The sequence below is a fragment of the Brachionichthys hirsutus genome, chromosome 22, assembly GCF_040956055.1.
Source record: "Brachionichthys hirsutus isolate HB-005 chromosome 22, CSIRO-AGI_Bhir_v1, whole genome shotgun sequence".
NCBI lineage: Eukaryota > Metazoa > Chordata > Actinopteri > Lophiiformes > Brachionichthyidae > Brachionichthys > Brachionichthys hirsutus.
In genome coordinates, this window is record NC_090918.1 from 2,113,851 (window position 1) to 2,126,576 (window position 12,726).

At 43.7% G+C, this 12,726-nt stretch overlaps 3 protein-coding genes across 3 annotated transcripts; 2 read left to right on the forward strand and 1 right to left on the reverse strand.

The window, feature by feature from the left end:
* On the forward strand, window positions 1-2,115 carry srr (serine racemase). Its single transcript, XM_068755274.1, has 6 exons — window positions 1-178; window positions 255-436; window positions 533-663; window positions 1,360-1,508; window positions 1,587-1,676; window positions 1,841-2,115. The coding sequence occupies exons 1-6, from the start codon at window positions 1-3 to the stop codon at window positions 2,080-2,082; spliced, it is 972 nt and encodes a 323-aa protein (XP_068611375.1). The 3' UTR covers window positions 2,083-2,115.
* A 438-nt stretch (window positions 2,116-2,553) lies between these two features.
* tprkb (Tp53rk binding protein) lies at window positions 2,554-3,571 on the reverse strand. Its single transcript, XM_068755275.1, has 4 exons — window positions 3,402-3,571; window positions 3,178-3,300; window positions 2,899-3,075; window positions 2,554-2,683 (listed from the first exon to the last, which is right to left on the reverse strand). Exons 1-4 carry the CDS (start codon window positions 3,540-3,542, stop codon window positions 2,597-2,599), a joined length of 528 nt encoding a protein of 175 aa, XP_068611376.1. The 5' UTR covers window positions 3,543-3,571; the 3' UTR covers window positions 2,554-2,596.
* Window positions 3,572-4,001: 430 nt separating this feature from the next.
* On the forward strand, window positions 4,002-5,661 carry alg10 (ALG10 alpha-1,2-mannosyltransferase). The gene is made up of 3 exons (XM_068755352.1): window positions 4,002-4,166; window positions 4,317-4,514; window positions 4,600-5,661. Exons 1-3 carry the CDS (start codon window positions 4,002-4,004, stop codon window positions 5,659-5,661), a joined length of 1,425 nt encoding a protein of 474 aa, XP_068611453.1.
* Window positions 5,662-12,726: the final 7,065 nt, after the last annotated feature.

Genomic DNA, 12,726 nt, shown 5'->3' on the forward strand with positions numbered 1-12,726 from the left:
ATGGATGTCGACCTCGTCGACACCGTCACTCTGGACCTGCTGAGAGAAGCCAGGGAGACGGTGAGAAGCAGCCCCCTGGGTGTTATCAACACCCCTCTGATCCCCTGGTGCCAGACGACTCTGCCTCTCAACGTCCGCTGCAGCCTCCACATCAAACTGGAGAACATGCAGAGAACTGGTTCGACGAAAAACCACTTTGATTCGACTCGCACGATCGCATCTTCCATTTTTAAGGCGTCGCATTTCATCGACAGGGTCGTTTAAGATCAGAGGAGTGGCCAATCAATTTGCCAACAGACCGAAGGGTGGCCATTTTGTCACCATGTCTGCTGGGAACTATGGGAAATCTTTTGCATACGCCTCTCAACACTACGGGTCAAAGGGCAAGGTGGTGATGCCAGAGACGGCCCCAGTGTCCAGATCCATACTCATAAAGGTCAGAGGCTTTCCTCTGGCATACTTTACTGAGACAAATTCAAATCCCTTCAGTTGGGCGAAAACATGAAGATGAAATTGTGTTTCTTGTCCACAGAGTTTCGGGGTGGAGGTGGAGCGAGTTCCCACCAACTCCCTGATGACTGTGGTGAACCGCTGTGTTCAGGAGGACAACATGACCTTCCTGCACTCTTATGATGACCTGGATCTAATAGCAGGACATGCCAGGTACAACAACCCCCCCTCATCCAAATTCATCAAAAAATTAGATCATTAGTATTAAAAATAGCTTTAGTATTATTTTCTCAAAAGTTAGTTTTGGTATATTAATTTTAGCGATAGAGAGAACTTTAATAATCCTTTGGGAAGACTCCCTATGGAAAATTAAGATTCCCAACCGATTCAGCATCCAGGGTCAAAAGCACAAAGAATATCAAAAAAGTAAGAAAACAACTTAGCAAAATCGAAATAAAACGTATGTTATCCAGCAAATAAATAAGCATTTAGCTACTGGCTTCTGCTCTTTCCCATCCTGTGTCTTCCTGATACTCCCCCCCCCCGAGCGAGGAGTTGTGCAGAATGATGGCTTGAGGGACAAAGCAGCTTTTCAGTCTACTAGTCCTGCACCTGGGAAGAAGCAGTCTGGCTCCTTCTGCTTCAGTTTCTCCTGAAGCATAAGGGACGGGATGGTGTTGAATCCTCACCATCCTGCTTCCCTTATCCAAGTGCGAATAGTGTACCGCACAGGTTACTGGCCAGGACACATGTCACACTGTTACATAGTGTAACAGGTAGAGGATCGCATCCTCCACACCAACACCTGCCCGGTATGCGGCTTGTTTTTACCCTCTAGGTGCATGATGTGTAGTTTCATTGTAGTTCAAGAAGCCGATACCCCCCCCCTCCAAGTGTGCGTCCGTCTAGTCTAGGTTTGGAGCTGCTGGATGTGATTCCCGAGCCGGATGTCGTGGTGGTGTGTTGTGGCGGAGGGGGGCTGTTAGCTGGTGTCGCTGCTGCCATCAAACTGTCGGGCTGCGATAAGACCAGAATCTACGGCGTGGAGCCGGAAGGAGGTAAAAGTAACGGCAGCCTATCCATGGAACAGCCGCCACACCCGTCACACGTCAGTTTCTGTTTCCGTTTAAACCCAGCATGCACCATGTATAAAAGTTTCATCGAGAACAAACCAGTTGGCATGGAAACCAGGAGCATCGCCTCAGGACTCGCACCACCTTTCGCAGGTATCCCTCATCCTGTCATTCATTTCCTAATTTAGCACTTTTTATAATCACAATTCGCTTTCCGTTTTGGTGATTGCACTCGCTAGCGGTTTACGAATCACCGGAAGCCGCCCCGCAGAGACAGTCGTACCTTGCATCGCTCTTCTTTTCCGTTTGCATCACAGGCACGCTTCCATTTGAGCTTTGTCGCCGATATGTGGAGGCCGTCGTCCTTATAAACGACGAGGAGATCGAGGCGGCCGTCTCCACCCTCTACAAGTCCGGGCTGGTGGTGGAGCCATCGGGTGCTGCTGCATTTGCTGCCATCGTTAGCAACAAGATACCGGAGCTGGAGGGGAAGAATGTGGCGTGCGTCCTCAGCGGAGGAAACATTGGAAAAGATGAGCTTGCTAATTTCCCAGACTGATAAATGTACACAAAAATGACGTGACTTTCCTTTTAATTCGTGTTTAGTAACAAGGAGGCTTTTGATCAGTGCCTCATTCAAAGTGGTGTAATTAAACAAAGCTCCATTTTACACATCCAGTATGTTTAATATTGTTGTCTTCACAGGCTAACATTTGGTTTGACACTGAATTTTTCACGTCTGTGTTGTGGGAGGATTCTTTAAACCCCCCCCTTGATAGCCAGCTGACATAAAACCAATCTCCTGTCCAAGAAAAGGGGAAATGAAGGCTGACAAGGAAAGAAAAGTGACTTCCTGAAATGCCTCGCACTGTTTTTCCACTTCTTTGTGTGTAGAAAACAAAAACAGGAACAATTCAAGAACATACATGCCAAAAAAAAAAAAAACATGCTCGACATAAATACAAGTGCACAAGATTTGGAGATGTGAGACGCCAGAATACGGAAATAAAACCAGAATATATTTTGTAGCCTATCCCTTTTGTTAAAGTTCTATTCTGGCCGCTTCTCCTCTTCTACATGACGTCCTTGGTTGCCATCCTGCATATAACTGCATCCAGCAGAGTTCCACACGTGACCTCCTGAGATGTGACTTTATATAGCTGAAATGAAAAAACACAAACAAAAACCTGATTAGCAGAAACGCTACGGAAGTTCAGAACGCGAGTATAGCCATTTATTTCAGGTCTCTCGATCAAGCAGACGCCTTTAAAATGTCCCAACCTCATATCGAACAGCTAATGGCTAACTAAAATGAAACATCTAGGGATGGTTCATGAAAGTCCACCTTGCATGAGAGGAATGACAACTAGAGAACCTTTTGGATTTTTGCCCGGTCTGTCAGAGAGGACACGTCCTCCGCTGGAACCTGCTGTCCCTCCACCAGCGCTGTGATGTCTGACAGAAGCCGTGGCTCGTCTTCGCCGTGGACCAGGACCACCAGGACGGAGTCGTCGCCATCAGAGATCCCAAACCTTTTAAACGCCTCTGAGATCTGGATTCAGGGCGGAGGGCGTCGGTTGAAAATCACAACAAAGCCGAGAACCCTTCAAAGATACGGACACTGGTGAAGAAAGTTTAGCTTCTGAGTGCTTACGTTATTAGTGGGCGACAGGTTGAAGATTATTTCTGAGTATAAACTCCTTGTTTTCATCTTTCCACTGTTTTGCAAGTGACACGCCTTGTTGGCAGCTACCAGCACTTGGAAAGGATGCACCACCTGTAAATTAAAAATTAAATAGTAAGTTTTAGCTTTTTATTTTGGCATACACACACGATACGAGCAGAATATGCACGTAAAACTGAACGGAAATGTCTCACCATCGTTGGGTTAATGAGGGCACCTTCCATTTTACCCGTCATCGCACTCTGTCTCAGCTCTGCTGCGTTTTTCACCTCCTTGAAAAGGATCTGCGTCACCCTGCGGCCAGGAAAAAGCTCCAGTTCTTGAGTTAAATGCATTTCGACGGAGAAATCGCGCTTCACGTGAAAGTCTCCACTCAGGGGGGGGGGACAATAATACAGGGGGGGACACTGCGTCGGACGATAGTTCCGCTTTGGTAAAGCAGTTTCCTTAAAAATACAACCCGAGAAATGCACCTCTTATAGCACGATAATAGACATCGTGTCACATATATAACCGACGTGATTTTTTATTTTATTTTACTTCGATTATTATCTTTTTTGTCTGACGCAGGAACAAATATAAATCCACGCGTTTCTCGGCCGAGCCTATTTCGCGAGCGGACCGGAGCTTTCAAAACTAGACACTCGCCCTCCTTCCCCCTCCCCGCGATAACAGTTTGAGGTTTTACGGCGCGTTAAACGCACACATCTCCGTGTCGTGAGATTCACGCAGCCTCGTAACATTAAGTTTTATTTTACTGCGCTCGCTTCAACGTCGTTTTGAGTCGTCGGAACATGGAGAAATACGAAGGCTACATTTTCACTGCGCTCTGCAGCACCAACTTCTTGATATCCTGCCTGCTGTTCTCAAAGGTCACTCGGGAGCAGAGAGGCCCGTACATGGACGAGATCTTTCACGTCCCGCAAGCTCAGAAATACTGCAGCGGAAAGTTCAACGAGGTAAAGGATCACCTTTTATTGTTTGATAGCGGATTAGGCTTAGCTCCTGCCTGGGGGGGGGGGGTCAAAGGTCGTCTCCATTTCTCTCTGTTATGTCTCCTGTCTCTAATGTGTAACGTGTCTCCCCCCCCCCATTTTAACGTGCTGCAGTGGGACCCAATGATCACCACCCCCCCGGGCCTTTACCTCATCTCGGTGGGACTCATCAAACCCGTGGCGTGGCTCGCCGGCCTGACGGGCGCCGTGGTGTGTTCCACGGCCATGCTGCGTTTCATCAACCTGCTGTTCAACTCCGGCAACCTCTACCTGCTCTACTTGCTCGTCTGCAAGCTGCACGGCAGGGAGAAGGTAAGTCCAGACGGTCCGGGACGACCCGTCCGCGATTTTCGTTTTTCGTGCCTCCCCAAAACCCCCCGAGTCTGCTCTCTTCCAGACGCGGACGACCTCTCGGCGAGTCCTCTCGGCGCTGTCGCTGTCCACCTTCCCCGCGCTCTACTTTTTCAACTTCCTGTACTACACGGACGCCGGATCGACTTTCTTCGTCCTCTTCGCTTACCTCATGACGCTCTACGGCTGCCACAAGGCCTCGGCGTTTCTCGCCGTCTGCTCGGTGCTCTTCCGTCAGACCAACATCGTCTGGGTGGCCTTCAGCGCCGGCACGTTGGCGGCGGCCAAGATGGACGACGCGTGGCGGGCGGAGCACGCGAAGAAGAGGGATGAAAAGTCTCCCCCGCCCCAGGTCCCGCTCTCCTTCAGCGGGGCGAAGAAGGTGACGCTTTTCACGCTGGAGTTCCTCGCCTCGCCCGGCCAGGTGAAGGCCGTCCTCCTGGTCGCCTGGCCGTACGCCGCCGTCGGACTGGGCTTCGTGGCGTTCGTGCTGCTGAACGGCGGGATAGTGGTCGGCGACCGGACGAGCCACGAGGCCTGCTTCAACGCCCCCCAGTGCTTCTACTTCTTCTGCTTTGCGTTCTTCTTCTCCTCCCCCGTGTCTCTCTGCTACCGCCGCGCTCTGCGCTTCTCCCAAGCCGTGAAAAGGCGGCCGGCGTCCGTCCTGCTCGTGGCGTCCGTCTTCCTGCTCCTCGTGTGGAAGTTCACCTTCGTTCACAAGTACCTGCTGGCGGATAACCGCCACTTCCCCTTCTACGTGTGGCAACGAGTCTTCCAGAGGCACGAGCTGGCGCGCTTCCTCCTCGTCCCCGCCTACGTTTTCGCCGGGTGGAATTTCATGGACTCCTTGAAGTCGCGCTCTCTGTTTTGGACTTTGGCTTTCGTGGCTTGCCTCCTGGCGGCCACCGTCCCGCAGAAGCTGCTGGAGTTCAGGTACTTCGTGGTCCCGTACCTGATGTACCGCCTCCACGTGCCTCTCCCGTCTCTCCCCAGACTCGTTGGCGAGTTCCTCCTGTACACGGCGGTGAACGCCGCCACGCTTTACGTGTTCGTCAGCGAGACCTTCCGCTGGCCGGAGAGCACGGCCGCACAGAGGTTCATGTGGTGAACGAGAGCGAGGCGAGAAGCGTCCGACCTCAGGAGCAGTCGGACCGAAAACACGAGAATAGCTCTTACCTTCAACGTATTTGTACGGCGTGATCGACGTCGGTTCAGGGAATGTTGCTCGTTTAATGGGACGCGTGGCGGCGTAAAATTTACTCTCAATCAGGAAAACTGTAAAAGGTTCTGATGGTTCGATCGCTGGTTCTGACCGATCGATGGATACACGTCGTTTCTGCTGCACATTAACGCTCTTTGGTTAAAACGTCGGCCCTTCCGCAGGCTGCGTGTAAATAGCGTGTGACTTTCAACAAACCAAAAATTTTTGTAGTCCTAAACATTTTTTTATAAGATTGGAAATTTTGTAATTTTTGCTTTTTAATGAAATCTTGACAGAGAACGTAGTTTGTGGGACTAAATTAAAGGCGCGTTTGTTTTTTGCCGAAGCCGTAACAATTACAAGGATCTTTAATTTATAATTATATAAATTACGAGGATGTGGTTCAGAAATGTTCGTTTGTTTGTTGTTTAGTTGGTTTTGTGAACTTTGGGGTTTAATTATAATTCTAAGTATGTAATTACACCTGTTATGTGTTTGCCTTTCATTATTTCCTGTCTGTTTGGGACATTCCAGACTGAAGCGGATTTGTAGGACTTGTTCAAACCATTATTCATCTTTCAGACCTCGGTCAACACAAAGTCCGTTTCCCTGCCAGTCGGCTCCGGTGTCTGCGCGTTTCTCACGTTAGTCTAATTCTTGTGCCGCTCCTGATGTCCATCCAAGTGTTTGCTGCTCCCTGCTGATACAATCCTCTGTGACTCTTTGATTAAACGGATTCATGCAACATCAAGTCTATAAACTTCTTTCTAAGCCTATTTTCTTCAAAATGTTCGTTCGATCTTTTTTTTTTTGAGCACTTCAAACACAACAAAAACAAGTGATCAACAGCAAAGGTAAAATGCCCAGAAGGAGAAGGCGGAAGCAGAAGGGTTATTAACGCCTGCCCCCTTTCAAGATAATAAGTGATCTATTACCATCCAGCGATCAGTTCTCAAAAGATTTCCCTTAAGGAAAAGAAAACTTGACAGCAGAATATATCAACGTATTCGAGACAGAATGTTTCCTTCATGCTGATACGCCTAAACCAGCAGCTGGAGTAGGAATACTTTAACTACTTAGTTTATATATACTTTTGGTTGTAAAATATTAAATAGTAAAAAGCTATTACTATGTTTAAAGGTAAATGTATTTTCCTCCATAATAAAGTTAAAAGTATGCTGGAAACTGGAAAGCGTTAAAGTTCAGGTACCTCAAAGACGTTTTACTGAAAAAATCTGTTGAAAAATATACTTGATTACTTTCCATCACAGTCTGCAGAGTAACGTAACCATGATAAATACACGTTCTTATTCTTTATGGTGTGCAGATTATGATATATTTAATTTAAGTATTAACTACGCTACCCGCCACTAGAGGGCACCACAAGAAGGGTCATGTTGCCATGAACGTCACTAACAGAAAAATCAAACTGCTTCTAAATTCAACAACGTTCGTCTGAAAGATGCTTTTACCGCCGAGTCACACGGAAAACATCAACCGTAAAAGCAAATATAAAAACATACATGAAATAAAAATAAAATAAAAGGCGCCAGCCTGGTTCAATTACTTTCAATTCATCGGCAGCACTTTCAGGTTAAGTTAGATTAGAAGCAGAAGACAGATCTATGAGTCTTTTCCTTTTTGACGAGACACACTTTCCAACATGACTCGGCTTGTTTTAGATCCTAAACTTTGGTGATTGAATTGCACTGCTTGGATCTGAGGTTAGGCGAGATGAGCAGAATATAATCCCACACCTGCAGCGTCTACCTGGAAATGCACACAGTGAGAGTAAAACCGTCAGATCAGAGACTTAAGCGATGCGAATTTCCTCAGATGCAAGTACTGTGACTTCCCCTGCGATGAACTGGCGACTTGTCCAGGGTGTACCCCCCCCCCCCCCCCCGCCTTTACAGAGGAAGCGGTCAATGAAGATGCACCGATGGATTATTTATGTCCAATAATGGTGCTTTAAATGCTATTAATGCAAAGTATTTGGGATCTCACTTCAACAAACGGCAGTTAATATTTTAAAAGCATAATCCCTTTATTTAATTTGTGGGAAAAGCAGCCCCCCCTGATTTCAGTAGAGCGCACGTCAAAATCATGTTGCTGGTTGAGGCTTAAATAAAAAGCAAACCGGATGATTCCCTGGATTCAAAGCACATCAAAAAGAAATCATCTGACAGAAGCGGCTGAGCTGGATGATGGATGATGGATGGTGGGTGATGGATGAGAATGATGGATGTGTGGGGCCCGATGCTAACTCATCTGAAGACCCTTGTCTCTATATGCATGCTGCCAAATTCTTCACCAGCCCATTCTCCTCTTCATCCAATCGCAACCTTCCCGATTTATCTTTCAACTTGCAAGCTGTCGAACTTTTAAATATTCTGTTTCATAGATTTGAAATGGCTGTATTGAAATAGTATAGAAATACATCTAGAGGTTAAACTGTACAATGAAGATGTGGATGTAAATGTCAATATTACCAAGACACACGCGCCGATTCTGCTCTCAGAACTTTTCCATTTTGTCTCAGTTTATCAGGGAAGTCATAAAGAAGCCTTTAACCTTGAAATATAAGACATGCCATTCCTTACACACACACACACACACGCACAAACCCTCTTTCACTGGGAGCATGGTTCTAGATTTATGGTTCCATCTGGAGCTACAAACCACCAGTAAAACACTTTTTTATCCTGAGAGCAACATAAACATGGGTTTATGTTTACCGTGGCTCTAAACAAAGAAGGACACCGAGTACAGTGTCCTCTCCAAACAGTCATCAAAGTACTACAAGTACTACCCGTGCCTATATTATAATAAGGATCAGCCAGAAAGCAGTCGCATATTTTGTTGTAGCTACCAGATGAGGTGTCTAATGATTTCTCCGGAGCTATAAAGCACAGAAACAGTTTTTTTTTTATTGTCCATACACGGGCTTCTTGGTGCGTAGATTCCAGCGGGCCCATTCATTTTCTTTCTCAGAGCACAATTTAGCTTTACTAATTCTACGTTGTTGGCTAATTGTGATTATATAACGTCATTCGGTGCCTTAAATGCTCTAAACGACTCCCGTTTAATTAGAAAACAATTCCTTCATATGGAGTCAATCAAGCCAGCCTCAGCAATTTGAATAATTACCTCCGTCAAGGAGCCGCCATTTGTCTGTCTGTTAGCAACATAACTTTAAAAGTTACCGGCGGATCTGGATGACATTTTCAGGACATTTCGGTAAGGTTACCAGGATTATATTTATCCAGAAGAAATCCTGGATTATGAAATGTTTGTTAATTTTAGTCAATGGAGCAGAATTCGTTTGCTTTCACCAAGACACTGTGGAATTAGTCGTGGACAAACGGATTAGTTGTACCTTCAAAAGCTCTGGATCTATAGATCCAGTAGAACCCCCCCCCCATGACTGAAAGTGATGCTTTTTGTGAATAACTTCTAAAAATAATAATGAAATCAACGTGAATCCAATTTCTAAAAGGTTTGTTTTCATGGTTAAGGAATCTAAAAATACAGATAACATAAATGGAGGGTCATTATTTTTGGTGTAAAGCACAATAAAGGCAGACTGAGCTGCTTGGTGGAGGTCTGCGCTCTGCTTATCGAGTTCTGCTGCAGAAAGAACATTTTGAAATCGCAAACAAAGAATAAGAAAATACAAAAGTGTGAGTCTTTGTGACGTTTAACACACGTTATTGCATAAACTCACAAGACAAAGAGGCTCAGAGCGTCTCACTGAATGCTGCATCGCCACTGGAAACGATCCTCCTGTAATGAGGAAGACCTTCAAAAAACAATCACATTATATGAAGACAATTTTCTATTTATATGAAAACGGTGGGAGTTCAGCAGGCGGAGCAGCTGAAACATGCGTTTTATTAATGGCGTACGGTAATTATACAACCTGCCCACATCCCTATCAGGTTGATGAGACTGGAGGATGTGCGTAAAAGCATTAGGGGGGGGGCTTTGAGTGGCGTCCCCCAATGACACCTTCAGGTTCAGAACTCTGCACCCAACACCTGAGTTCCTATCTTGTTTTTTTTTTTTCATTTCTGTGGAATATTCAAATAAGTTCCAACTTTAGCTCATTCTGCCTGGCAGGTTGCTAAGCTACAGGCCGTGTCAGGAAGTGACAAGCGAGCATAATTACAACCCTGGTTGACATCCACCAACCAGAGTGTTCATTAGACTTACTCAAGAATTAAGACATCAAGTCTTTAAAAGAAAAAAAACTTGTGCATGACCTTTTGTGTCAACTAATTCCCACATAATTATCTGGTGAATAAGTATTTAAACAAAAAGGACCAATGCAGTTATTGTAGTCAGAATCATTTATATGTCTAAGTGCTTTTTCTGCATGCTTTCTGCTTTTGCATGAAAACACATTCAGATCCCCCGCCAACATAAATAAGTGGAAAGCATTTGAATGAAGAATTATTTCCAGAAATCATAGCCCTGTCTCTCCTCAGCAGTGTGTTTAGCATGTAGCATGCAGTTAGCTTTGTATTCACAGTGCCGTGATTCGCTCCCTCTCTGCTGCCGTCTCATTAGATGTTGATTGACAGCGATATTAGCACCTTTCTCTTACTATGCCTCTCATCACCCACACAATCAATCCATCTGCCTCTTGCCTTGGCCTCGTGGGAATGCTGGGGGGAAAAAATGAAGCTATTTAAAGAAACAGGAGGCGTGCAAAAGGTTCTCCAAACATACATTACCTCTTCTTTTATAAACAACAATTTTGAAGTATTTGTACATTAAATAAAATAATACTAATTGAGCCGATTTTTTTCGCCTCACTTCTGTTCTGTTTTATGTGTAGAATTACAAACTGGATTTAAGTAGTCAGGAAGCGAGTCCACAATTTCAGCTCTAGTTTTTAGCTGCTCCAAATGTGATGCGGAGTGACTCCATTTATTTGTCGTCATGTGAACAGAAAATATTCACCAGGTAATTCAAATTTATGAGCACCTTTATGAATGAGAGAATGGACGAAACAACAAGTGACATCCTATGTATTTGATTACATCTGTTTTAATCACGCTCATCTTTATTATCAACATTATGTTGACGTATTTGCGGTCTAAATTCCATTGCATTGTAAATCCAACCATTAATTCTGACATATGTGTTCAATCCACCCACACTTCAATCGCTCAGCGTGCTTTCTTTTCCCTCCATCAGTCATTCAGAAACACACAACATATATATTTCTTTTTAATTTATCGCAATGTTGTTTAATAACTGACAATTCTGGTGTCGTCTTGAATCTTGATTTGTCAAGAGTTAAATCAATGCCGCTGTCAGAGTCTAAAGGATTTTGGAAAAAAAGCACCAGTATGCAAATGATAAGCTTTAGGGTTGTTGGCATGAATTTTTTTAAAGATTTTTTTATAACTTTAGCAAGAGTGAGAAGATTTTCTATTGCTTTCAATACTTTATATTATTAAAGCTACGCCTCCAGCTCCATGTGTCACGATACGCTCATTAAATCAACAGCAAACATGCTTTTCTCAAAAGGTTAAGCTAAGGCATTGAAGTTTTAATAACCTTTATTAACCTCTCTCAGGAGGAAAACATTCACCATCGCAGACAGACTCTGTCCACCCGAGTTGCAGGAGTGGATACCGTGAACGTCTGAAATTTGGATGACAGGTTGGATTGCGACGGAAATCAGGGATCTCAGCATCTGTCAAAGTACTTGCTGATTTATCGACTAGTTGATGAAGAACCTTATCAACCCCCTCCGACGGATGAGGAGGAGAAATGCCTGCATTTTTATGCTACAGGGAATTTACAGCATTGCTAATTGACTCTTCAAATGTGGCAATATAGGAAATAGCCCCAGCAGGCAGACAAAACTCGACGTGACTTCTGGAAAGTGTCGTCTGACATAAATGAATTAGTGTTTGACATTTCTCTTTTTTTTTGCAGAAGCATTTAGTGTTGTTTTTCCCAAGCTGGTGGCTTTGGTTACGAGTACTATAATTATCCTATCAGAGAAAATACACGCGCTTTGTTAAGCTGTGATTGGAGAGAGATAGGAAAAAAAAGAAACCACAGCTCTTGTGTTTAATATGAATATTTATTTAAAAATCCATTACAGAAATAGTCATCTATTATATGTATTATCAGACAATCAGTACTTCAGCCATGCTTTCTCTGATTAATCACGGCTTCAAAATAGTACAAGATCATTTTTTTTCCAATAATTGTGCAAAGAAAATACACGAGAAAGCAACAGACACAAAATAGAGAACGATTAATTCCTTCAAACAATTAGTTTTTCTGAAGAAGGCATCGCACAATTCAAAGAATATCTGTGACAGATTTAAGGCAATTTTGTACAGTTATTTTCATATCGAGTTTTACATTTCAAAACACTCAGTTTTTAACAAAAGGAACTGGTGCTTCCTTTGTAAAACTGTACATGCAAACATAGTGCACGTTGTTAAGAAGATATGACGAGCATACAATATATTATTTGGATAGTTTTAGTAAACAAAGATTCTCACGTCTTAACGCCTCACACGGTCTATTAAAACACTCTAAAGGTGCTACACAGGCATGTACACACAATTATATCAAACACATTCATGCACACACACAAACACACTCTACTCATACTTTTATTAAGATAATAAGAATAAGAATAGTAATAATAATAATTGGCACTAATGAAGCAATAATATGTTTGTGTGTCGTATGGAAGCAAAAAAAATAATCAAAAAGAAGAAGCCATTGTTAAGTCAGTGAAATATCGTAATTTAAATCTAAATATATTAGTTACTCTGGATTAAATTCCTTTTAAGTTTAAATCTTTGTTATTTAAATTTAAATTAAAGTTTTATTTTATTGTATTTTTAAAATATAATTAGATTTTTAAATTTTAGATCAGAAATGACTAAAATGGTTAATTCCAGTGTTTTGGCTAGAACTGTAAAAATTTGT